The sequence below is a fragment of the Artemia franciscana genome, chromosome 5 (genome assembly GCF_032884065.1).
Source record: "Artemia franciscana chromosome 5, ASM3288406v1, whole genome shotgun sequence".
In the NCBI taxonomy this organism is placed as follows: domain Eukaryota; kingdom Metazoa; phylum Arthropoda; class Branchiopoda; order Anostraca; family Artemiidae; genus Artemia; species Artemia franciscana.
In genome coordinates this window covers 9,827,885-9,855,221 of record NC_088867.1, presented here as the reverse complement: position 1 = coordinate 9,855,221, position 27,337 = coordinate 9,827,885, and the positions used below count along the sequence as shown (strand labels likewise).

Genomic DNA, 27,337 nt, shown 5'->3' with positions numbered 1-27,337 from the left:
ACTAAAAAGTTAACATAGGTCAACTAAAACTTAGCAGAAATATGTGGTAATGAATCAATAGGTTGGGTGACTAAAAAAAGCGCAACTTGCCTTGAGGCCTGCTTGCGAGCAGATAGTCTGCACTAGACTAGAAAATTAATAATAATTTTTATTCTGAACCAAGCTTTAAAGTGCTTTTGTCATGCGAGTTTTCGCGTTTTTCACGATTCTTGAAAAAATTACTAAAATAGGAAAAAGCTAAATCACAAGGCAAAACAAAATTAGTAGGTAAGAAAAAATTACAAAATAAAACAGGGATAGACCACAGAGGTGGTAACCTTGGTTAGATCGCCCAAGACCTAGCTCTTAATAAGTCTCTCATTCTCTTTGTTTCCTATGCTATTAATCTCGCTTTCATTTTACTGCGATTCTAAGTCCATAGGTAATTTCCCATTATCTCTTGGGTATTAACTCGTGCGAATTTCAAGTATTATGTCTTTGTGTGAGCATCCAATACCCATGCTCAGGGTCAGTAACTTGTATGAAGATGGTCTAAGCTAACTTCTGGCAGTTTACAGTTGACTTTGTTCAGATCATGATTGTTTGGGTATTTTACATTTTGACGCTGAGTAGTAAGTTTTCACGGTTGAATTATTTTCAAAGAATATTCCCCAAATGATTTTTAGAAAACCAGGAGCTGATTACATTTTCGGCTGGTACATTTCCAGAGAGGTTGGGAAGATTTTTTATAGCCTTTTGGGTCTGAGCCTAAATTACAAGGACAAAAACTTTGACTTTATTAATTTCAAAAAACGTTCAGAAATCCAATTTTCTGTCACATTCAGGGTAAAATTCTACTTTAGCTTCTTTTTGCTGTCTTGGAAAGGGGTTAGGTTAGAAAAATGAAACTTTCAGGAATGGGTCTACAGTCTAAAGTATGTCCTGTTAGGGTATTTAAAAGTATATACCTCCACTCCTTCTCCCTCTAGATGGCCCTGACCTTTGATGACCTTTTAAAATCTTTGTGTTATAAAAGTGAGACCTTGAAAAATAGAGCTTCTACTGGAGGTTTCAAAGATCTGCAAAAACGTTTTCGGTATTTACCTCCACTCCTTCTCCCTATAGATGGCCCTGGCATTTGATTACTTTCTAAAATCTTTGTGTTATAAAAGTAAGACCTTACAAAATAGAGCTTCTACTGGAGGTTTCAAAGATCTGCAGAAACATTTCCGGAATTTAGAAAATACCTATTGATATGGCTTAAATTCTACTCAAATAACAGGAATTGCATTTCAGAACTAAAACCAGAGAAAAAGAAACTAATAACTGAAATTTAAGGTAAAATATTGTTTTGTCAAAATTTCAATAGGCAGTCAAATTTTCAAAACTGTCAACTAGGCAAATTTTTAAGACTTAGAAATCGGAAGGTTAACATAGAAGCTTGTCAATAACTTCCCAGAGTATATTTTTAGCCCTGGACTCATTACTGAAAGTTTAATTTTCCTAACCTAACTCCTTTCCAAGATAAAAAAAAGTAGCTAAACTAGAATTTTACCCGCATTTAGTTTAACTATGTCCCTCCCTCCTCCCCCTTAATGCCTGGGTATAACTGTAAATTATAAAAATTAGCCTACTGGTTTGTCTTTTGTTTTCCTCTGGTAATCGGGCACAACTATTTCCCCTATCACCATAATAAGTAGCAGCACCATTCTATTATACACTATTTCCAAACATGCTCTTCCATGCCATGATAATTGAGCCCCAGTTTCCATCCCCAGGGGGGGAGCTATAGCCGTAAGCACTGGCTTAGTTTCGTCAAAATCCTGGGGAAGGGGGCAAAGTTGGGTAAATTTTTCGTTGTTCATATTATTGACTTACGAATAAAGTGAACATACCACTCGATGCCTTTTTTAAGCTCTACGAATATAATAATCACTTCTATCGCAAATTCAAATTTAAGTTTTTTTGAGTTCTTGAAAATGACCAAAATATTTCTAGTTTTAGGGTATAAAAAAGGCTTAAAGTAGCATCACCGAACCAGCATGTAACCATTCTATACCTTCTTCCGTCGGGTTTGATATTTTCGATATTTTATCGAAAACGCAGTCAATAATATGAACAAAGAAAAATTTACTCAAATTTGGGGCCATTTTCCCAGATCATGTAAAAATGACAGTGAAAACTAAAGAATGAGCAATTTAGTACCATGAAGGCAAAGACATTCCAACGAAAACTGAACCTTTCTGTGGATGCTCGACTTCTACAGGGTTATCTTAATTTTGACATGGATTTGGAGAAACTAAATTTCAGCTGGGTGAGGGGGGGGTAAACTGGGGGAGTTGCCTGGGAAGCAATTAGAACGGCAGTGATTATCATATTTGGAAAGAGCATTGAACTGTAAAGACCGTCTTTTTATCTCGATCTGATTTCTGTTCTACAAGCAAAATAATTCCGATTATGATCACAAAAAAGTGAAGGCTTTTTTTTAAGACCATGGCACTTTGTATAGAAGAAGATCTCGTAGAAATTTAGAAAGGTGTTTTTTCGATTCGAAGCTGAAAGTGCTAGTGTCCTTTTTAATAGCCTAGTCGAAAGTGATTGGAGGGAAGCCAGCACCTTCTCAAGACCAGAACACAATTTCTACTTAACTGAAAACAAAATACATTTTAGATTTCTTCGCTTTTTACTTTAATAAAAAAAATTATCAAAACTTTAAAGAATAAGTATCAGCATTTGTAAAGTAAACTGACAATCCACGGTTTTTTGTAGCCTACTTTTTCAATAAATTGCAAAATATGTTCTGGTCTCAAGAAGGCATGGGGATTGTGAGCCCTGCTCATGTTAATTTTTGCTCGTTTTTAGTTTGACCCGGTTATTTATTGAAGTTTCTTTTCGTTTTGAGTTTCACTAATTTATTGATGGTGGTTTGTGGTAGTTTTACTCTTGGAACATTATTTGACTTTATTTCTGCTCATTTTTAGCTTAATAGATCTGTTTAATTTTATTTGAAAACTTGTTTTGCGGAACGTTTTTTAAATTAATACTAATAAAATTCGAACATCAATAGATGCTCCCTTTAATTGGTGTGCGAAAAATGACACTATTAAAATCATTCCTATGCTTCAATTGACGCTTTTTTCTTTCTTAATGAATAAATCGGTAATTAGCGTTTGTTGCTTCCTCTTCTCCCTTGAAATAAAATGGTAAAAGCTGACCCGAGAGAGAAGAATAAAAAAAAGGGTAGAGACCCCGTTTATCGCTTGTAACCGCTACCGCGAAACGGCAAGATAATTCATCAACAATTCCAGTTAATTTATTTTCACTTTATTGGTGCGGTATTTCTCATCATGCTTCTATTGATTAGAATTTCTTAGCAGTTATTACATCAACAGACCCCCCCCCCCCTCAAAACAGAAAAAATGCTTGAAAATACGCTTTTTTCGTTTGGGACCACTTCCCTGGAACAATCTTCTGACTTATATCCTCAATGCTCATCATTTCTGATGTCTATTTTATACTATCTTCGTTTGTCTCCTCATGTAAATGAAATATAAACCTTATTCAGGCGTGTTTCGTAAGTCCCAAGACTTATGGAGACCATGGACTGCAAGATGAAAAACTTTCTACCCACAAGGGCGCTGGCAAATTTCATTCTTCCCGGGGAGTAGTTGGCAGCCTACCATTGCCACCATAATATTTGAAGCGACCATGAAAAGATTTTCCTTGTGTAATTTCGACATCATACTCAATAACCAAGTTTTAATAACAAGAAAAGCTTTTTTCAAGTGAAAGTAAAGAGTGACAAAAATTAGATGTTCCGTTATCCTGCCGTTATTCTGTATATGAAGGGGGCTGCTTTTTCTGTGATCCCCTGTTCTTTACGCTAAAGTTGTTTAAGAACGACTGTTCACTCATTGTTGAATTTGAATTATTTTAAAAGTGCTATAAAATTTTAGCGTAATGAGTGAGAGAATGAGAATGGGGCACCAACCTAACCTCTCTCTACGGATTAATTTCCGTTGGGTTTAATTATTTTTATCGACTATTTACTCGTGGATTAAGTTGCTTCAACTTACGAACGTTAAGTTGAAAATAAAAAGCGTGACGTATGGCAAAACGCTTGGGAAACTCACAATTTGGAATATATATTTGCACATTATGGGAGGGGGGATTAAAGCAAAGTAAAGCGCTTTTAGAAATGATATAAGTTATCCTAAAATACTTATATCATTCCTGATAATATCTCACTTTTATTTAACCAAGCCCCCTAATGCACAAATATATAGCCCCAATTATATATTTCCCATGCATTTCGGCATACGCAACTCTTTTGTTTCAATTTAATGTCCATTAAGCAACCTCCTCCACGAGTAAAAAGTGGTTGTGGTACAGGCATAACGGAAAAGATCAAAAGAATTTAAAACGAACAGAAATTATTCCGTAAATGGAGGCTTAAAATACTCCCTTTTCAAACTTGACTGTGAGTGAGCAGTTTCTTAAAATTAGAGTTCTTAAATAATTAGATAAAAATTCCAACTTTAACAAAAAGAACAGGTGGTCGTGGAGCGGACAGCCCCCTTCACATACATAATAACTTCCGTTCGTTCTAAGTTACAATGTCGCTCTTTAATTTCATTTGAAGATCACTAGTTTTGTTTTAATTTAATGTATGTTTGTTTTTAATAAGATACCCAAGGCGTCACTAAATGCGAGGAGGGCTACCAACCCCACCCCCAAATATGGCTCATTGAATCTAATTTTAACTTTTGCACAACAATGCCTCGAGAAAATGAGCTCATGTGAAACATTTTCTTTTTGGAACAAAATAGGTCACTTCGTTATAACAGAGGAGTTCATATTTTGAAGATAATAGCCTTAGGCCTCTTATACGTGTAATTTCCATTGAGATTTCACCCCTTTTAGGGGGAGTTTAGTTCCTGTTTCTAAAATTATTCATGTTAATTTTAAATTATTCAATTTTTCATGTGTTAATATAAATAATGAATGATTTTAAATTTTGCAAATTTTGTATCAAATTTTAATCAGCGTGAATAATGTGTTTTGTTGTTGCGTACACTATAATCAGAACTTCTTTTTTGAGAGTTTTGGGTTCTATTGACAAGGGTTGCTCGCTGCTTGCAGTTTGTTACTACGAGCTGTTTGGTCCAAGGCTGTTTAAATGTGAAGGAGGCTACTAATCCTTTCCTCAACCCCTACTTTTTACATTCAAGTTTAATATTTGTGTAAAATACTCCGCGAATCATTACCCCTGAAAAAACGTACTCCTCCAAGTACTTTGTAGGAGGATGTGTGAATTATCAAAAATTTATTGTAAGGTTATGAAATTCTCAATTTTCAAGCCTAGCTCTTCAATCCCCTCCGCCTGGGAAAACTCCTGAATCACAGTACTCTGTCCACCTTTTCACCGTTTGTGCCAGTAAGAGTGCGAATCTTTTTCTGTTGCACAGAAAAAGATTGCCTAGAATAAGATGTGGTACTACTCCCTTGTAGCACCCACATTACAGGTGTAGTCTAAAGATATTTCAAGGAATCAAGGAGGATTAGGATTAATTTCTACTCCCCAAAACCTCCTTCTGTATTTTTCTGAAGGTTCACGAGGAGTTTGGAAGTTTGGATATTAAAGCCCACTTTTTGATGTTTAAGCGCACTTCACGCACCTGCACAAATATCCACCAGCCCTCCGCCATAACGTGCAATTACACAGCATTCTATGTAGCTTTATCGAGCCTCAAATGAATTCACTTAGATAAATAAAGGTGTAAATTAAATCTCTAACTGTTTATTCTGAATTCAGTGCTGGCGAGCCAGGATCCACAAGTTTCACTGGCATTTTCGAAATGGTATTCACAAGCATTGCTATTGTGGATCAGCGCACTTACGCACTGGTAAGGCCCATGCGAATGTATGGTGGATATTAGAAACTGTGCCAGGGACTACCTAATTTCAACCAGGAGGAATTGAGGTTTGAAATATGAAAGTGGTCAAATAAAATCACTTTCAACTAATTAGAGACCTTTTCCACTGACAATAGACCTACGGGATTACGCGGGTACAGTTATTGAAAGGGAAAGCGGCATTTTACGCCTTTAGTCAAAGCATCACTGACACCCAACAAAAATCACTCTTTGTCAAGTAAAATCGGAATTTTACGATCCTTCTGGTTTGAATTTGGCACTTCTGGTACAGTTCATAATACCAGCCATGCAGCCGCATGCACAATGAAACTGCGCAAGCACACAGGTTCAGAATTGTGTTACTTTGGTGCTATGCAATTGATACTTGCGGTCCATCCTGAAATCGAATTCATGATTCTTTGGGGATGAATCTACGACTGCACGGCATAACTGCCTCTAAATCAGGAAAGCTCAATAAATTGTCTCCTGAATCGATGGCTATTGCATAATTTTCACTTGATCGAAATTTTGGCACCATTTGTGTCCAAATTGTTGTTTGTGCCGCATACGGCAAACAGCATAACTTTGCTGAGGCACAATCATTTTGGGTACTTATTAAGGGAACTAGAACTTTTAATTTTCTTTTGAATGAACCTTTGTCGGATTTACTAGGGCCACTGGTTTGACACGACCACCGTGAAAAAAATCAATAACAACAGCAACAACAACAAAAAAAAAACAAATAGACACGCATCCGAGATCTTTCATCTCAAAAAAAGTTAAAAATTTATTTTAAATGTATTTTATTTAAACAGCATTTAAGCATAATTCATAACGTAATAATTGATAAATTAATAGGTTAATAATTAATTGTGTTAGTATATATTTTATTACATATTTTATAATAAAATATAACATAATTTATAATATAATACCAAATAATAACGAAGACCACATTGCTTTTCCATAATACAAATTACAAAATGTAAAACACCGAGGAATTATTTGAAGACTGTGAAATTTTACTAAATGAATATTTTGACTCTATATCTAAGAGTCGTCATCAGCAAAGTAAAAAGTTAAGTATAAAATTAGACTTACAATAAAACACTTGACAGTTAAAACTAAAACCAAAACTAAAACACCATTACTTGATGGAAGGCTAACACTTCCTTCAAGTACTGATTTTGAATACAACTCCCCGCGTTCAACAAAGAAAAAAGTTAAATAATAGCACTTTAAAAAAGAAAACAATCTAAAATCAAAAAAGAATAAAAAGGAATCACCAAACTAATATATACAATAGCTACTCCGTGTAAAGATTTACTGTATTACAAGATTTACTTCTTTTTTTTTTACATTATTTAGTTGGTATTTTGGTTAGGTGTAAACATACAGTCCAAATCATATATGTCTTATCTATCTTTTAACCTTCTCAGTTGTTTCATCCCGTATATGTAGATCCAAATTCTCGAGTGTGTACTGGCTAACAGATAAGTACCCTTTTTTATTATTTTCTTTACTTTTTTCACTAGTTGACAGATATGAAAGTAGGGATAAATTAACAAAGATGGCAACTCTGCGCCAAGGTGCTACCCGTCAACGATATAGATACATGGAAAAGGTATGGCCCAATTTTAAACCGGTTACAAAATGAAAGTTTATTTTGTTTGAGCATAATAAAAATTATCATTTATCAAAGCACAAAACAAATCTGAACGATCTTTACGATGCATAACTGGAATTTTAGGACAACAGAATTGCCGTGAAGATATAGAATGATCACACTAGTTTCAAGCCAAATTTACAGGGTAGCTTTCACGTGGGTATACGGGATTTCTTATATCTATTCGTGACGATTTTGAACATTATGATAACAAATGTGAGCCGAGGGCAGGGGTTATCCATGAGGGACTATCGGGTTTGAACCCCTTCCGAAATATGTATCAGACTCATATGTTGATCATTAATCAAAATGCATGTAAAAGGACTACTTATCCTAAAAGAAACCTAATAATACTTAGGTACATCCCTCCCCCCCCCCCAATAAAGATCCTAGACTGACTAATGAGGCTAAACCAACTCAATCTGGCTGAGGACCTAGACTGACGAATAATCCCTAATGAAAGCTGAGGTTTATTTTACATTGAAATCGAAGTTGCTTTCGTAACTGAGCCACAAGCTGAAAAATTACCTAGCCTCCTACAATTGCCACAATATTTTCATCAGTATTTTGAGTGATATGGCAGATAGTGTTTGCCGAACTTGTCCTGATAATTAATCCCATAGGTCCAAAATCAATGGATGTGGAATTTCTAAGTTCAGAAAATAAAATTCATCAGTTACTGTCCAAAACAACATCACCTTTTCAACTGAGAGTCCTCAACTTCATAAGAAAAACGAACCAAGGCGCAGAACTTTATTTTTTATTGTCTGTTCAGACCCCCAAATTTTCGACAAGACAAGCAAGCATGAGACGTTACTTAAGAGCATGCTGAACGAAATCACTTCCATGAAAAATGGACTACAATATGAACTAATTCAAGACGATGTTTTGGTTTTAAATAGCAATCATTCGGCCTTTATACTGTTAGTTCCAGTATATAGTATTATTTATTGTAAATAGCGTATTGGCTCAGGGTAATACATTTTCATCTATACAATCAGAAATTAAAAGCACTGCAAAGCGATAAGATATCTAGGTGAAAATGCCCTATCAATGAGCTGCTCCTACAGGGTCATTCAATTCAAGCCGTTTTTGAACGTTAATAGGAGGGAGAATTTGTTATGATTTCAATTATGAATAGAATGAACACTGATAAAATCATGAATTAGTTGGTGGCCTGGGGCAGAGTCCCTCTGATCCGCAAAAAATTTATCAAATAAGTATCAAAATTTGCAGAAAATCTTCATGTTGCTCTGAGTACGATTAACTCCCCAGTGTCACCTTTGTACTATTTTAAATTTGGTTTTTAAATATTTAAAATACACAAAACCGAAATTTTTAAGATTTTGACTCCCTTTTTTCTTTCAGTTTGTTACTCAATCGAAAGTTTCTAAAATAACGTAAAAATCACCTAACTGATTTTTATGGTTACTTACTTTATTGTATCACTAATTAGCTGCATTGCAGTCAATATGAGCTTCACATCTACAATCATTCAGTGATTTATTCGAACCTCTGTGTCCTGAAAGTACGGAACACGTCTGTGCAGATCTTGAACTTCCTACATTCGGCTCTTAGTTCTAGTTTTGTTCCTGCTGCTATATCATTGAACGTCCAAAATCTTTTGATTCGTTGACCCACCAAATTGAAATTCCTACATTAGCTCACCATGGTATGGGAGAAAATGATCGCACCTTATCTTGGTTTGACTCTTGATCCTTATCTGTCCGGAGGTGGGATCTTCGTGCATCTTTTTTTTCTAGTCACTGTCTTAATTTGATTTTGGTGTCCCACAAAATGACTAGGATTTACCACAAGGCCTGAGCCTAGGGTCCCAGGCCTAATTTTATTCCTACTGCTATATCATTGAAAATCCAAAATCTTTTGATTCGTACCAAATTGAAATTACTACATTAGCTCACTACGGTATGAAAGAAAATGGTCGCACCTTATTTTGGTTTGACTCTCGATCCTTATCTGTCTGGAGGTAATTAATTCCAAGTATTTAAATACGTATTTAATACTTTTCGAAGCATTGAAATACGTATTTAGTTACTTTTCAAAGTATTTAAATACGTATTTAATTTATTTCTGTATTTAAATACAAATTAGCTTTTCCCAATATTCCTAAATACTTTTGTCTATTCAACATAGTTTTTGACTGTTTTTCCGGACTGCTTTTGTTGTGTTAGATTAAAATCTTGATTCAGAAGAAGACCCATAGGAACACTACTGGAGGCCAGCTATGTTTTTAGAGCAGGATAATGGAGACTCTGAAAGCGAAATTGACACCTCAGTAATCGTTTCAGTTGGAAATTTGCTTGACTTGCAGACAGAAAATTCACATGAAACAGAAACACTTCCGTTGTTCGAGCCACACCCTGAATTCTTTTGCTAGTGAAGATAGTGGAACAGCCAACCCAAATGTGCCATATAAAAAGCTGTACCATGCTTCAATTAGGAAGTGTCAAGCAAGGTGGAATGCAACGAGCAGATCTCAAAAACCTATGATAAAGTCCATAAGCAGCTGATTTTCCTCAATGCAACTCGTTGGAGTTTTTGGTATGATGCTGTGGAAAGGATTGTCGAATTGCGGGACAAAATACGGCAGGTTTGCACCAAACTAAATCTACCGAAGTTGGAAGCGATTGAGCTCGAGTTTCATGACGAGCATGACAAGGTAACTGAGCCTGTCACCAGGGCACTTGACATACTACAGGGGAACAAGAACTGTTTTATGGGAACGCTATTGATTGCACTAAGAAAGAAAACGATTAGCATTAAGCAAAACCGGTCTATCAAACACACTACAGCTCTTGTGGAAGTGATCTCGGGTGGTTTAGAGGTCCGGTTTGCACACGCTTTTACAATGTAGCAAAGTGAACCTTAATTTTAAGGAGCTCGCAATAGCAAGTGGAAGCCACCTAGGTTTCTAAGGAAATGGATACCAACTGGATCATTGATGTGATTTTGACAAAATGAAATATATTTTGCTAGTCAATGCTAAGGATCAGTTGCCTGATTGTGATGCGGAGCACAGCAAAGTTACATCAATTGATTTCGATGACTTTTTTCTATTTTCGACAGTAATAGTGTTGGGATGAGTACGTATTCCTCTTGTGGCTGCAAAATGAAAGTTCAGTTATTAAGGCTCATGGATGATAAAAACCGCACAATTGAGTCCTTGAGAGAATATCCGGACGTTGCAATTTTTCGCTAGTCCAATATTGCCATAGCATCGTCTGCTCCAGTAGAACATCTCTTTCTTTTGTGGGCTCACTTAACACCGCAAAGTGGGATCAGCTTAGAAATAAGAATTTTGAGAAACATTTGTTGTTGAAAGCAGACTTCCAACTTTGATAATATTTGTAAAATGTTTCATCACAAATGTTACGCTCTGAGAATAGCGTTTTGTAGCTAGAGTAATTAGTATTTTAGATATGTGTTTTGTAATTAAACACAAATTACTTCTCTGACAATGTATTTTCAATTACTAATCAATCACTCTATGGTATGAGTAATTTGCATTTGGACTGATCTTAAAAAATTCTTTTTCATTGATTAACTCAATGTTACGTCCATTGTTTCACTATTATATTGATGTCAACCTTTTCTTCCTTTCTAAAATCCTTTCTTGATTTTAAGTCGCTTCATGTTCTTTCATCCTTGTCTTTCCCTTTCTTTCCACTGCAATGTTCCTACGGCCATCAGAATTAGTTCATCTCGTGTTCATATTGAAAATTGTTTTTAACTTAACGTTGGTACCAATTCATTTTATATTATTATTATGTACATTATTATATATATATTATATCTTCTTATATGTATATGTATTATCATTATGTATATTATGTATTCTATTCATCCCACTATTCGGACTTCATTCCCCTGACTTGAGCGGACTTTTCCAGAGTAGAATATAGAATATTAGAATATTATGTATTCTATTCATCCCACTATTCGTACTTCATTCCCATGACTTGAGCGGACTCGTTCCTGAGTCCGCTAGAGTGTATCTGGTCTAGTACCTAAAAACTAAAAGTAACTGGTTAAGACACATTCCGGTTATGCTTCCCTTCTCACTATTCTCCTCCATACACTTCTTCTTTGTTTATCCCTATACATCTGTCCTTCTCCCGCATAGCTTGTGTAGGAATACAGATCCTAAAAGGCATAATTAGGATACTAGCTCTTGCTTCACAACAAGCAAGGTTGAGGTCCTACCCTTCTTTTTTGGTAATTATAACGATGTCAGAATTTGGCATGAAACAGTGCCAATTTGAGACTTGATATAAAGTAAACTTAAATTCTTACCTTGATATTTTTGTCAGGGTGGCATGAGTGTCACCTTGCAAATTTTATAGTAAGCTCTTTGAAGCTTTAAATTAGCCAAAATAAAAAATTTCCCCTATGGGCACATTTTGTGTCTATGTCCGAAACCAAAATTTTCTATGATTTTTACTGCTTGCTCCAAATTATGAAGTTTTTCGCACAGTACCACATTTTGTCAATGTTGCAATGTTGAATCATGAAAATAAACAACCAAAACTAATCACTTAGATTTGACAATTGTTTCTGTCTGATAAGCTCAAAAATTAACAGTAAGTTGCTTCACAAAGACGACTTTATCTCCTTAATCTATTGAGAACGAAAAACTTTACCTTCTTGAACTATAGCCGTTCGGCGCCATATGGGTTTAGTTGATTTTTGTTGATACTCCACCCCCATTTTCTTTTCTTTTTTTTAATTTGGCACCCGCTACCACTTGAACCTGCGTAACTGCATATGCTAAACAGTAAGGCAAAAGCCTTTACAGTCCCTACCAGTGTTGCTGATTCCCATTTCTTGGCCCCTCAGCCAGGAAGTGCAATTGGAGGTGGGGGTCAGCCATCCTATGCTTTCGCACACTTTTCCTGTTTGCCTTCCCAAGATTCCTCCAGGTACCCATTTAGAGCTGGGTTGACTCTGGCTGAGCTTATAGAGCTGACTCCCGTCCCAAACCAAATAACCAGCGATACCAGGACTCGAACACCCGCCCCCACGGACAAAGGATTTCAAGTCTAGCACGATAACCGCTCGGCTAGAACGAAACTACACATGGAGGTGTTTTTTTTCTGTTCTTTTTTTTTCAAATTAAATTTAGAAAATTTTTCTAATTTTTAAAAAGATACATATTTGTGAAAGGTTTAATTTAACCAATCCAAACAATCTGATAGCATTTTCACTGTTCTTAGTACTTCACACTAGAAGTGTAGTTTATCTATCCACTATTCTTGGGAATTTGAGAGTTATCAGCTCCTTAGGAGACGAGGATTTGAGGAGAGACACAATTTTGGACGGGTAGCCCATAATGTACGGCTAGCTAACTTTATGTAAATTAGTCAATTTCTATTACTTTTCCAATTTTAGGCTGATTCATCTCCCAGTAAATTCCTCTGCAAACAATTTCGCCCGGTGAATTCCCCTTCTCTGTGGTCAATTACCACCCAAAAACTCCTTCCATGGTGGAATTATAAAACCACAGCGAAATTATCACAAATTATTAGAATGAAGAAAAGAAGCGATCTTGGAATATCTTACTTGTATTCCAAAATGCAGTAGAATATATAGTATAAATATTCTATAGCATTTATAATTATATTTCTTTCAACACTTTTCTTGGTGTTTTGGGGGGTTGTGTCATCACAGCAGAGTAAGATAAAGGGTAAAGACAATAATCTGGAAATATTAAATAGGTGGCAAATGTAGAAGGGATGCCGCATGATGAAAGTGCACAGAAATAAAGGCTGGGACTAAGATATAGGAGTAATTACTTTCCGTGGACTTGATCTTGCACCGACATCTATGGTATATGATACCAGTTCATCCTTTGCGAACGAGTAATGCATCCACCATGTATATATAAGAAGTTTTTTCCTGCCTCAAGTCCCTTTTAGTGGGTGTCTTTTTAAATTAATTTAATTACCATGAAGACAAACTCCAAGTTACAACCAAACAAGTTTAAAATGAGCACAACTCCTTATTTAAAATCAGAAGGGGTATCCTTTTGTTTAACCATATCTTACACTTGCTATGATAATTCAACACCCAAAAACACTAAAATACGAATTAAAAGAAATAAAAATACACCCTATATGATATTCTATGCCATCTATTCTACCTGTATTTTGGGTATAGGTAAAATATTCCAGAATCCCTTTTTTTGTTCATTCTTTTCATTTATCGTAGTTCCTCTTTTGCTACTCAATTTTACCTGTTTGGGAATTTTTTGGGGTATTCTGTATGTCGGGGGAACTATTCAGGGGAGGTATCTGTAAGGGGGAATTTCCGGAGGAAATCGTCTGATCAGGGGGGAGCCTCCAAGGGAATGTGCCTCTCAAGTGTTTTCCAAGGATAACTCTTGAAACCACTAAAGGGATTAAATCTATCAAAGAGCAATAAGAAAAAAAACAGACTTATTTTCTTCTTTTTTTCTAAATATTTAATTTTTTCAACTTATGATAAACAGGAAGAATAATTTCGGTTAGGTTAGCAAATTTTTAGAAAAATCAAAGTTGAAAAAACTCAGTACTTGACAAAGTTGCGTAATGTATCAATCCAAGAAAAAGGGTTGTATATGAGTTCATTCATCTTGTAGTTTAACATTATGAAGAAAATAAAAATTGCAAAACCATTCACTTGATCAAAAGTATATAAATGACGCAACACCAGAAACTGGTTTTTTTTTTCTTTAATCTGTTTCGACGAACAATTAACTTTTGGTGTGCTTTATGTTTTGGGAAATACAGAATCATTTGTTCGAAATGAATTGCGCAATATTTTAATTTAGTAAATACATAACAGTACTTTGAGCTTACATAGAGATTAAATTAAAAAAAACCTACCTTTTTAAACTGAAAGTAAGGAGCGATATTAAAACTTAAAACGAACAGAAATTACTCCGTATATGAAATGGGTTGTCCCCTCCACAATCCCTCGCTCTTTACGCTTAAGTTTGACTCTTTGCCACAATTCTACTTTCTAAAACAATTAAAAACTTTAGCGTAAAGAGCGAGGGATTGCGGAGGAGACAACCCATTTCACATACGGAGTAATTTCTGTTCGTTTTAAGTTTTAATATCGCTCCTTACTTTCAGTTTAAAAAACTAGTTTTTTTTATTTAATTTCTGAACATTTTTGAATTGATACATTTTTGATTTTGGCTAAATCTTAAGTTTTGTCCCAATTCTTTAAGAATGACCCCTGAATCAGAAAGGCAGTAGAATAAATAGTTGAAATTACTAAAAATACTTTAGTATAAAGAGCAAGGTATTTATCTCCCCCTGAATACCTCGCTCTTTATGCTAAAGTATTTTTAGAATTCCTCATATGCGTAACAATCTCTGTTCGTTTTACTTTCGTTTTACGTTTACTTTTTACTCTACTCCTTACTTTCAGTTGAAAAAACTTTTTTGTGTTTATTTTTTCATTGTTTTTTTTTTAAAGTAATGCTAGAAAATCCCGCGCCCTTTTCATTGAATTTCTCTTCCCCCATGATATATTCCTCCAAGAGAAGATACTCCCACATAGCCCCTTCCCCTCAACCCCAACCCAAACCAAAAAATCCCCCCGAAAACGTCTGTACACTTCCCAATAACCATTACTGTGTATAAACACTGGTCAAAGTTTGTAACTTGCAGCCCCTCCCCCAGGGACTGTGGGGGAGTGAGTCATTCCAAAGACATAGTTGCTATGGTTTTCGACTATGCGGAAGAAAATGGCTATCTCAAAATTTGGATTCGTTGACTTTGGGAAAAAATGAGCGTGGGAGGGGGCCTAGGTGCCTCCAATTTTTTCGGCACTTAAAATGGGCACTAGAACTTTTCATTTACGTTAGAATGAGCCCTCTTGCTAGATTCTAGGACCATTTGGTCAATACGATGACCCCTGGGAAAAAAAAAAAAAATAAAAAATAAACACGCACCCGTGATCTGTCCTCTGGCAAAAAATACGAAATTCCACATTTTTGGAGATAGGAGCTTGAAATTTTTGTTAAAGGGTTCTCTGATACGCTGAATGCGATGGTTTGATTTTTGTTAAGATTGTTTAACTTTTAGGGGGTGTTTACCCCTATTTTCCAAAATAAGGCAAATTTTCTCAGGCTCGTAACTTTTGATGACAAAGATTAAATTTGATGAAACTTATATTTTTAAAATCAGCATGAAAATTTGATTCTTTTGACGTATCTTTTAGCATCAAAATTCCGTTTTTTAGAGTTTCGTTTACTATTGAGCCGGGTCGCTCCTTACTACAGTTCGTTACCACGAATTGTTTGACAGAACTAGTGATCGAAGCTCTGTTCATCAAACAGTTCGAGCCTGAGAAAATTTGCCTTATTTTAGAAAATAGGGCAAAACACCCCCTAAAATTCATTGAAACTTAACGAAAATCACATCATTAAATTTGGTGTATAAGAGAACCCTACTGTAGCAGTTTTAACCTGATATCTACAAAAATATGGAATTTTGTATTTTTTGCCAGAAGACACATCACTGATGCGTGTTTATTTGTTTGTTTTTTTCCCCCAGTGGTGATCGTATCGATCCAGTGATCCTACAAGTGTGCGAGAGAGCTCATTCTAACGTAAATTAAAAGTTCTAGTGCTCTTTTTAAGTAACCAAAAACATTACAGGGCACCACGCTTATTTTTAATCCCAAAGTCACCGAATCAAAATTCTGAGATAGCCATTTTGTTCAGCATAGTCGAAAAACCTAATAATTATATCTTTCGGTACGAATTAATCTCCCACAGTTCCCAGGGGAGGGGGCGCAAATTACAAACTTTGGCCATTGTTAACATATAGTAAGGGTTATAGCAAGGGGTTGTCCCCTCCTCAACGCCTCGCTCTTTACGCTAAAGTTTTTTATTGTTTTAAAAAGCAGAGTTGTGAGAAAGAGTCAAAATTCAGCGTAAAGAGCAAGGTGTTGAGGAGGGGACGACCCTTTTCATATACGGAATAATTTCTGTTCGTTTGAAGTTTTAGTGTCGCTCTTTACTTGCAGTTAAAAAACTTGTTTTTTAATTTAATTATGAGCAGAAGCGATATTCAAGGCTTAGGCAATAAAGGTCGATCACCTACAGCTCAAAAACAAACTATTGTCAAAAGAACGATTCACTGACCAGCGACGGTTTTTTTTTCTAGCAGAAAATAATTAATGTCCAGACACAGCAGAGGGAAACAGTGTAAATGAGTCATTTAACGGCTTACAACTACTTTGCCATTCGCCCCTCATTGGTGTTCACATCGACCGAGCGCAGTGCCTAGAAATAGATGAAGGGACTTTAATTATTGGGGGGCTCTGATTTACAGTATTGGGCTATCAGGCGATGTTTCACAGATGTTGGCGTTGCTCTATACGGAGAATCAGTTACAAGACCTTCTTAGAATGCTACGTCCCTTAATGGTCCACCCACTCAGATCGAGACACAAAGTCTTATGACACACTGTCTGAAGACACATGTTTAGAAGTTGATCTTTAAGGGTCAAGTCATAGCCCCCCTCAGAAACTACTAAAGGTAGCCCCCTCTCCCTAACTAAGGTCAGCCAAAAGCTCTTTTCTCCCACGCAAAAGAAATTGAGAAATTGAACCGTACAAAGTATTGCTTGTGTTCTGTTTTTTTTAACCCACCTCCCCCCTTAAAGATTAGACCTCTGCACACCTTTTAACTAGGAAAACTGTTTTGCATGTGTGAAAAGTGTTTAGAAGTCAATCAATCTTACTATTCAAGGAAACAAGTCATAGTACATTAGGAACAATTAACAAGTACTTATCGACCATGACGTGCGAGATAGGGGGCGTCACACAAGAAAAGCCAAAATTCGTTCTGCGATTTTGATTTGTTTTTTAAAATTTGATTACGATTGGTACCAATCGTCACTCCAAATTTAGATTCTTGGGCTTGGGCGTACCAAACTGCCTTGATCCGAGGCAGTTTGGAAATATGCCGAACACATCTACATCTCATTACTTAGTAAGTATAATTGACAGTATTTTGCAAAAACTCGATGAACCAGATTCTTGGATTAATCTTGTTGCAATAGATCTAAGAAAAACTTTTGATTTAATTTGCCACAATATTCTTCTAAAGAAACTTCTTGGACTAGGTGTACATTCATTCCTTGTGCGTTTAATTGCTAGTTTTCTTTCTGGTAGATGTCAACGGACAAAATATAAGTCCACCTACTCCGACCCACTGCCCATTTTTTTGGAGTTCCCCAAGGTACCCTCTTGGGACCACTTTTGTTTCTTTTCATAATAAATGATTTGGCAACAACACTGGATGACCGCTGGAAGTATGTCGACGATCTGTCGCTCATTGAATGTTGTCGAAAAAACCTACCGAGCAGAGCAGGTTCATCAATGAAAGATATATGTCAAGAGGCAAAGGTGGACAAAATGACTGTCAACTTTGATAAATATGTAATTTTAACATTTTCTTTTTTTAAATCTGCGCCTGTTTTTAATCCACCTATTCCCAGCGCCAGTCACGTGACCGAAATTAAACTGCTCGGCGTTCATATCACTTCGGATCTGAAGTGGAATAAACATGTTGATGGCATGTTAAAAAAGATAATTTGGCCATCAGGTCTCTTGAAGTTGTTGGCTCGCCATGGAATCCCTGCACCACACCTCCTACGCATCTATTTCTCTTTTATTCGTTCCACACTTGAATACTGTTACCCTGTATGGCATTTCGGGCTGACTAGGGAACAGTCGGATCGGGTTGAGAGGGTGCAATACCGTACCCTCCTAGTAATCTCAAAAGCCCCAAAAGTACCGTACATATCCCTCCTTAATCAGTTTCAACTTCAAACCCTTCAATCTCGTCGTTTAAAACTAGCCCTATCCTTTGGCAATAAAATTTTGTCCAGCCCCATACACCGAAATATCCTCCCTCCCAAACATCAACCGGCACGGGTAAGGCCACTCAGGGCCGTTGCAAAACCTGTACTGAAACTTCAACCTGTGACTGTATCATATGTTCGTTATGAGCTTAGTTTTGTGCCCTCGTTTGTTAAGTTGTTTAATGCTGGGTCGACTTTTTAATCTGGATTATTGTTGTTAATAGTATATATTATGATTTTGTGTATACTTGTCGACTTATTTTCGTGTGTACGTGACAATTATTATTGTTAATTGTATATATTATAATTTTTTGAATGTTAATTTTGACTTGTCGACGAATTTTTGTGTGTGTTTGACAATAAAAACTAATAATCGGCTCTGTCCGTCGCATGTTTTTTAAATAAAATGAATTTGTTTGTAAGAGATGAATGTATCTTCATTGGCTGGGATTGATACCTCATTTAAGAAGAATTTTCAATGACTAAAAAAGAAGCGTAACTTAAATAGACAGAACAAACAGATAAATTCAATTGCTAAATAAAACAGCCCAAAATAGAGCTTATTGGCATATCTATTTCAGACCTCATACTTCCCTAACCATTGGAATGTTCAAATTTGAAAAGATCAGAAATGGTATTTAGACCTAAGTGTGAATTCTAATCTCCAATAGATTCTTTCTTACAATTTAGTAAAAATACTTCAAACCTGGAAAACAAAGAAAAATCCCTAATAATTTAAGACCATAATTCAGTTTCAATCTTCATAAGAAACTTAAAAAGACAAACGGGAAAAACAATTTAGTTGGTTTTCCCGTATTGGTGCCTTGACTTAATAATTTTGTTAGAATACACAGTCCCACATTATTCAACTTTTCTGTCACGTCTCGCAAGACTCTGAAGGTCATATATTTTTGATATTTTTGTATTTAATGAAACTTCCAGAGAGCCATCTATTCTTATAAATCTGAAATTATAAACTTTAGAATTTGTAACTCACACTTTGTCAAAATTTTTATAATAGAACTTAGTTTATATTAATAACCCTTAAAACTTACAGCTTTTCCTTGTAGTAGGATGGCTCATTAATAGCCTATGTACTATTGGGCACACATGCCCTCTTACGTATTATACTGTTAATATGAATTAATATTCAACTTTAATAAAATCTTCTAAACTGTCTAATGTTTCTAAGCCGAACTAGCTAATCTACCGTGAATGGCCTTTTTTGAACAAAAAATCACTATGCTTCAAAAAAAAAGAATAATTGAAATTATAAAAGTCATTTATATCTGAAATTATAAACTGAAATTATTTGTATCTGAGATTGTATTAAATTATATTTATGACAACTAAAATGAAGCGAAGTCTAAATTAGAAGCTTTTGATCTTAGATGATTCCGAAACCCAATGGATTTCCTGCTGTGGTCCCACACCCCATAAATTGACTATCAAAATAATAGCCGTTGTTCCAAATATTGGTTTCAAGTGTGACCTCAATTATATACTTGGGACATTAAGAACCTACATATGCACGTATATCCCCCCATCCACTAATATCCCTTATGTAAACATTGGAAAACTTGTCTAACTTACAGGCATTACTTCAAGGGCTCTGGGGGCCCTGTCATCCCCATAGGTACGCTAGTTATTTGACCTTCGGACTATTTTGAACATAATGGCTACTTCAAAATTTTGCCCGGCTTTCGCTGGGGGAGGGTAACTAAACGGGCCAGGGAGGGGCTAGTGGCTACTGTCTGATTTTTAAGAGTAATTTTACTCTCAATCTGATTGCCTCTGGTTTGCTTTATCTTTAATAGAAAGAGAAATTTCCAGTAGAACAAACTAAAACATGAAAAGTTTGTAAGTCTGTCAAATCGTATTTTTTGTTTAAATTTCTTGAAATTGAAATTTATATTTTTAGTTTCTTGAAACATTGCTAGTATTTTGCAAACTGCTTATACTCTAGAGATTTTGATGCTGCATAGATTATTAACTTGTAATCCTAGAATCACAGATTTAATGTTTTCCGTCATATTTTATAGGGTTCTTTTTTATTTTTTTTGCTACAGGTTCGTGCGTTATGATGGCTGCGTTATAGAATTCAACTGGTCTATTGTAAAGTGTGTCTTAATCAAAACAAACAGTTTTTTTTTATCCAATCTCTTGCATTCGTTTCGTTATTTTACTTTTAATCAATGAAACGAACCGGTTTGACGTGAACAGTTGTTTTTGCTACATACCCTGTCCTTAACCCGTTTACATCAAAACAAATGACTATTTGATCCCATGGGATGGGAAACATCCAACATGTCATGTCACTAAGATAGGCCTGTTGAATATTAAAGTAATTTAATGATTCCGATAGAGCCCTTTGAGGTGCATAGCTTAAGAACCGTAACTACTCTATTCAAATGAAGTTTCATAGTAAGGAATGAATTACAACTAGATAGGGTTTTTACTTACAAAATGCGTTTATACGAAAAACAAACAACAGATCATCTACTACTAACCTGCCTGGGGCGTTGTGTATGTGAACCTTTGTTGCGTGGAACCCAAAGATTGTTTTTCGGCTTCAAATTTTTCACATTTCATGAATCAAAAGCGTTTTGTTTAGATACAAACTGTCTTAGTCAAGAATATATTAGATAGTAGATGGCGTTTGTATTCAAGATACAAAAAGAAGTACTGGACAAACAATTTATTGGAAAATAATGACACAATGAATAACATAAAACTGGGACAAACGAATTTGAGAAGCGTTTTGTTAGAACGTTTGGCATTTTTAGTCTATTTTTAGATCTTGGAAAATTTCTTCGTCATAAATTTTGGCAATATGTTTATCAATATCGAAAAGAAATTCGCCAATTTTCCGATAAAATTAAAGCGAAGCTTGTGGAGGACTGTAATTGTAAGAGATATAATGTATAAGCGTATAACCTGTAAAAGCGTCACACAGAGCTACTGTAGGTGTGCTTTTTGTAATGAATTAAGTCTATCACTTAAGTGGCTAGTGTTATTTACTTCATGGTCCCATACAAGATAAGCACAGTCAAAAATTGGTCTGCTGTATGTGATGTAAGCATGTTCCTTTTGTACTACTAAAAAAACAACAAAATAATCGATGCCTGAGGATAAGAATCCGTGTCACAGTTTGTCTTATTTATCGACTGTCTCAATTTACTTCAATTTGCTCTATTTACTTCAGGGTCCAATACAAGATAAAGCACAGTCGAAAATTGGTCGGCTGTGTGTGACGTAAGCATGTTCCTGTTGTACTACTAAAAAAAAAAACAAAAAAAAAAAAAACAATCGATGCTTGAAGCTAAGAATCCGCGTCACAGTTTGGCTTATTTACCAACTGTCTCAATATGAACACTAGAAGAGCGGTCGGCAGTAAACGTGAGACTTCACCGCTACGTGACGACAGTTAACGTGAGACCCAGAATGACGGCTTAAGATGCACATGAAAGCAAATTCACAATTGAGTACTTTTCTTCCCCTACCAGGGCCTAATTGAACACTCAACACTTACGCAACTGAACGCTAATTGTATAGTGACTGACAGTCAGACGTATTCTTTAGCAGATATTTGCTGGCGATAATTAATGAATCTAATTGAAAAAGTGAAAGTGCACATGTGGTTAAATCATCTTTATATCATGTATCGTGACCGGTTTGATAAAAAAAAATAATATTTGATAGCTTTACATATTTTTTTCTTGTAGTTTCAGTTTTTGCAAAGGAACCTGAATGTCCCTTTGGTACAGGGAAAACGTTGCTTGCTGACACTGAAAAATGCAATATTTATTGGGAATGTGATGATGGGCTGTTAACTGATTTAAGATGTCGAAATGGTTTAGGCTTTAATCCAGCTGCAAGGGTTTGCACATCTGATGCTCCGTGCCTCAGGAGACCTGCTGGTTCAAATAATAATAACATTGCCGGTCCTGGCATTATTGGAGGTCTGTCAGAGGGTCCCTTCGGTGGAATAGTAAAATCAATAACAAGGTAAGCACTTTCCTAATGTGGATTTTTTACTTCTTTCGGTGAAAACTGCCCAAATGATAGTGAGAGGTAGATAAGCTTAAGGACTGAAAAAAAAACAAGTTGCCCTCCTTATTAAGCACTGGCTTAATTTCGTCAAAATCCGGGGGTGCGGAGAGCTGGAGTCAGTTTTCCAAAATCAGGTGAAATGACAGTGAAAACTGGAAAATGATCCATATAGTAAAAAAAGTAAAGATACACAAAAGAAAACTGACCTGTTTCTGTGGATGCTTGAATTATGCTGGTTTATCTTAGTTTTGACAACATTTTTGGAGAAACTAAATTTCAGCAGGGTTGGGGGGTTCAAACTGGGGTATGGGGGAAAAATGAGGTCCAATAAGAATAGTTATCCCCCCTTCCTTCCCCATAACAAAATTCACCTCTACTATTAAGCAGAAACAGTATTGTAACTTGAAGCTCAAAGCTTGGAACTCTAACCTCTTGAGACTTGAGGTCAAACCGTTTTTTTTTTACTTGTCCTAGAAATCAAGATTTTTCACTAGTCAAATAATTCAAGAGAACACTTTAATGATTCTAATTGGAAAAATGCGAGCGATTTTTATTTTCAAATGTACTAGAAAACTATATTACATGATGTTTAGGTGATGGTCTAGGGCACTTTCTTTTTAGGTCTAATGAGCTTGCAAAGTGTAAGTTTCCTTGCTATTGGCTATGATAAGCTTCTACTGGGAATCATTTGACGAAAGTCTCCCATACATGTTATTGTAGTATGCAACTTAATTCTTCAAGAACAAATGAACCAATAGATTAGGTTTTCCATATATATGCAGGTCCAGATCTGGGGGGAGTGTTTAGAGGGGAAGCACCCCGGATGACACGTCAGGGGACGGCAAAACAAGCTTAAATTGTAATATCTTTGGACAAAAATTGTAATCTTTACAGCATTGATGATGTAGCAGGAGGCGAAAAAGTCTACTCCCCCGCTCCCCTTGCGAAAAAAACCTAACTCTAGCTCTGTATATTCCAAGTCCTATTTTATTTCTTTCAATAAACTTTTACTCCAAAACAGATACTCTACAATTTGATTCGTATGGTAAATACAGATAAATAAAGCCTTTTCGACAATTTTGACTCAAAGTCCTGGAAAATTTGAAAACTTAAAAAACTACAATTTGGTAACTATAGCCCAAAAGTTTTAAGTCTGTATGTATTGCTGACCTGATTAGATCATCAAACAAGTATTAAATATGGCGCTCTAATTTTTTTCCATTATTAGATTGACCATCTTAGGGACTAGCATCTGGAGCTAAAAGTTTCTTTTTGACATTCAACATTTGTAAAAAATAAAGGAAAGAAATAAAATATGACCACATTTTACGCGGAAAAGAAGAAAGCAGGTTTTACACCTTGTTTCGAGGTTGTATTGCAATGTACGATAAGTTTTATCCCAAAAGTTATAAGCGTTTTATTGACATCCTTTTTTTGTGTGTGAGGAGGAGGTGTTCTTATGTTTTATTAGTAGTATCATAATATGTTGATATCCTCCAGCTTTCGCACATCCTAAAAGTATAGTCTTATTATCAAAGCGAAAAAAATGAAGAAGAATAAGCACTTGTCAGTTATTGGAAACACACCCAAGAAGTGAAGTTAGGTTAATCCTAATGAATAATAACAACACATGATGATAAAATAATGTTTTAGAAACAAAATATGGAAACCTAACCCAAGCTAACGTAACCCAAACCCTACTCCCGCCCCATATGTGCGAGTATAGAGCCGAAATCGTATAAGCCCAAAACATGTTGTCTAATTCCATTTCATTGTATCTTCTATCACTTGTTTTTGTAGCTATGAAACCGGTTTCTGAGATATAACCTAAGCGTATTTCTTTGGTGTATTTCCAATAACCGACAAGTGCCGAAGAATATCCTCTATTCTTTGTTTGGTTTGCTTTTCTTTTGATTAATTCAATCAGACATTTAATAGTAAGCAAGTTTTCATTTAACAAATTGCCATAGTCGACAATTCCAATAACAGTTTTGTGGTTTCTATTTTTCAAACCAGTCTGACAAAGTCGTGTTTTTACTTGTTACTATTTGAAAGTAAGGATACCTAAAGTTCATTGCTGTCTTTAATTTCATTTCCGGTGTAAATATTTTTGAGCTCCAAAGATTGACCTGAAGCTTTTCGATATAAGAGATTGTCTACTTATAAAAATTGTGTTCAGAAATGGTGCATCCCCTGCCTTTGTCACCATGACTCGGAGCGTCAGCATGGTACGTATTTTGCCATACGACACTCCGAGATAAACATCAGGTGATAGAGAGTGAGCGACCATTCATCTCGATGCGTCAAGCATAATTTTCTTTAATTTGCTTGGTTGATTGTTCTTGTCAAGTAAAGAAGGGGAAAAAGCGATGAAGGCAAAAATGCTAATCGCCAAAAGTAAAGAAAAAAGTACAATTTTTGTCATTTTTTTAACTTTTGTAGTTATTTTAGACAGGGATGTACACAGAGAGGGGACCCCTATTTAAACATAGTTTACTAATATATAAACATATTTGTAAGTTCAACATAGAATAAACATAGCCATGTAAATACAAACATCGCAAAATTACAAATTTCTTGTTACAAATTATTTGAAAATTACCGTAAGAAGTGCCCAGGACTTAAGGAAATTCCAGGAGGGGGTTATTTTTTAAACTTTTATGGTTATTTTAGACAGGGATGTACGCAGGGAGGGCACCCTTATTTAAGCATAGTTTACAAATATGTAAATTTATTTTTAAATATGACATAGAATCACATGCCCCGTAAACATAAGCATGTAAATACAAACATAGACTAATTATAAATTTTTTTCATTTGACAAGCATAATCTAAAACTAATTAGAAGGGCAATAAAACGTAAAACTATTTCAAGTGGAAAATAGGAGCTATCGCTAGGAGATTAGAAAAGTTTTTCTTCTAAAAATAGGTATGACGATTCTTAGAATTTATAGTTTGACGCATTGACCTTTTTACCCTGAATCCTAAAATTAGAATTAAGCAACAGGAGTTTTGTTTTCCCACAGTTTTGTGGAACAATGATTTCTTTGTAAAAAATTTCACAATCTTAGAATTTCCGGGTAACATAACTCTAGTTGCCTTGGAAAACATTTAATACTATTTTTATTCTAAAACTTGATAACTAATCAGATTTTGTATTCTAGCACCCAAGGTTTTTCCGTATTATTTTCCCCCTTAAAAAGTCAAAACTACACTGGGAAACGTGGCTTTAATATGTTTCATTTGTTTTGGCTTAAAGATTATTTGCACTTCTAGTTCAAATTTATATAGTTAGTTGAAATAATCTATCACGATTAAAAATCATCCATTGTGTGATGATTTTTGTAATTTTGCTGTTTATACCTTTTCGATGTTGTGGATGTCCAAAAAATCAGATCATTTAGAATATGTTCAATGCAGTTTTGCATGTGAAATTCAAAGTTGTTTCTAACATCCATAGTTTTGGCCGAATGATTTGAAAAGTTTTGGTTATATAAGTTTTGTGTTAAAAAGAAAAACTACTGATCAAAAACTTTGGGCAAAAAAGGCTAAATGCTAATGTTTATGTAAAGGCACAAGCAGAATAAATTTTCGGCGGGGGGGGGGGGAGCAGTAATCAAAAGAAATAATAATCTTTATAAGAAGTGCCCAGAAATATTGAAAAAATAGGACTTTTGGAGGACCTGGGCCCGAGGGCATCTCACTGTTTACGTCCATTTAAAGAAATTTTAGTTCTATTTGTAAAATTTTCTTTTTGTAGGTCAATTGTAAGCAGCTCCTTCTCCAAAAATGGTCGAAATGGAAACGATGCTCTGGAACAACCACCAGTCGATAAAAACTTTCAACAAATAACAAGAGAAATTTCTAGTATTTTTAATCCTTTTTTAAGATTATTGCGTGAAGTGCGTTTTTAAGTTTTCTAGCTGTTACAAATAAAGGCGATTTTCTATTATTTGATTTACTTTAAATACAGGAAATGTTGAAGATAAATATTAAAGCATCATATGTATGTTGGTCAAGTATCTATGAAGCCCTCCTGAATACATACTTGAATTTTGAAATGTAATAAACTAATGCAGCCTATAATAAGACGATTTTAAATTGTTAAAAATTATAATATAATAGGACGTAATAAGTGTAGATTTTGAACAAGAGAAATATATAGCCAACAGTATTTATTGAAATCATTAAAAAACAATGGTGTTTCGGAAAATGAAAATGTGAGAAGGGGAGAGGGACGAAGGTTTATAATTTTATTCGGAGATGTTCAAGCCAAATAATCGACAAAACATCCATAAAACTGCCAAGAGCGGTTAGAAACTGCTCAAGATAAATACTGAGGTTTTGTAGATGGGGGCAGTACCCGAAGCCCCTGAACATCCTTAAATTTTGAAATATAATAAACATAATACATAATATAATGAAGTTTTAACAGATAACCACAGATATTTCCAATACTTTAATTTTTTTTAGACTTATTTCTGAATCGTGATTAAATTCCCTAAGCATTTTATAAACTAAGGTTAATTTTTATTATTTAATTCACTGCTAAATGCAGAATCAATTCAGACAAAAACAGAGGGACTGATGATGGAAGCAGTGCTTGACCCTCCCCCCTGAAAAAATGCTTGATAGATTTAACATTTAACATAGTAAATGGTAATGTTATTTCTGAAAGACCTTAAGCTGAACTGGCCAGCCATAACAAAAACAAAGAGGAAAACTGGCTGTGGTCTCTTTTGTTTTCTTCATCTTGAGATTTATTTTCTCTTTGTTTTTAAGGTTACTTCTAATGCTTGCAATGAATATAGTTTCCCTTATGGGTGGGAAAAAGAAAA

General features: G+C 35.2%; 1 protein-coding gene and 1 long non-coding RNA gene across 2 annotated transcripts in view; one reads left to right on the top strand and one right to left on the bottom strand.

Annotated features, from left to right (window-relative positions):
• The window catches only part of LOC136026964 (uncharacterized), a 41,667-nt gene extending 19,948 nt beyond the window's left edge, over window positions 1–21,719 (bottom strand). Inside the window, exon 1 of the long non-coding RNA XR_010617462.1 lies at window positions 19,153–21,719. This is a non-coding gene — a long non-coding RNA (uncharacterized LOC136026964). The remainder of the gene's footprint in view (window positions 1–19,152) is intronic.
• LOC136026963 (uncharacterized) lies at window positions 462–26,451 on the top strand. The gene is made up of 3 exons (XM_065703829.1): window positions 462–611; window positions 22,172–22,454; window positions 26,260–26,451. Exons 1-3 carry the CDS (start codon window positions 575–577, stop codon window positions 26,411–26,413), a joined length of 474 nt encoding a protein of 157 aa, XP_065559901.1. The 5' UTR covers window positions 462–574; the 3' UTR covers window positions 26,414–26,451.
• The last annotated feature ends 886 nt before the right edge of the window (window positions 26,452–27,337 follow it).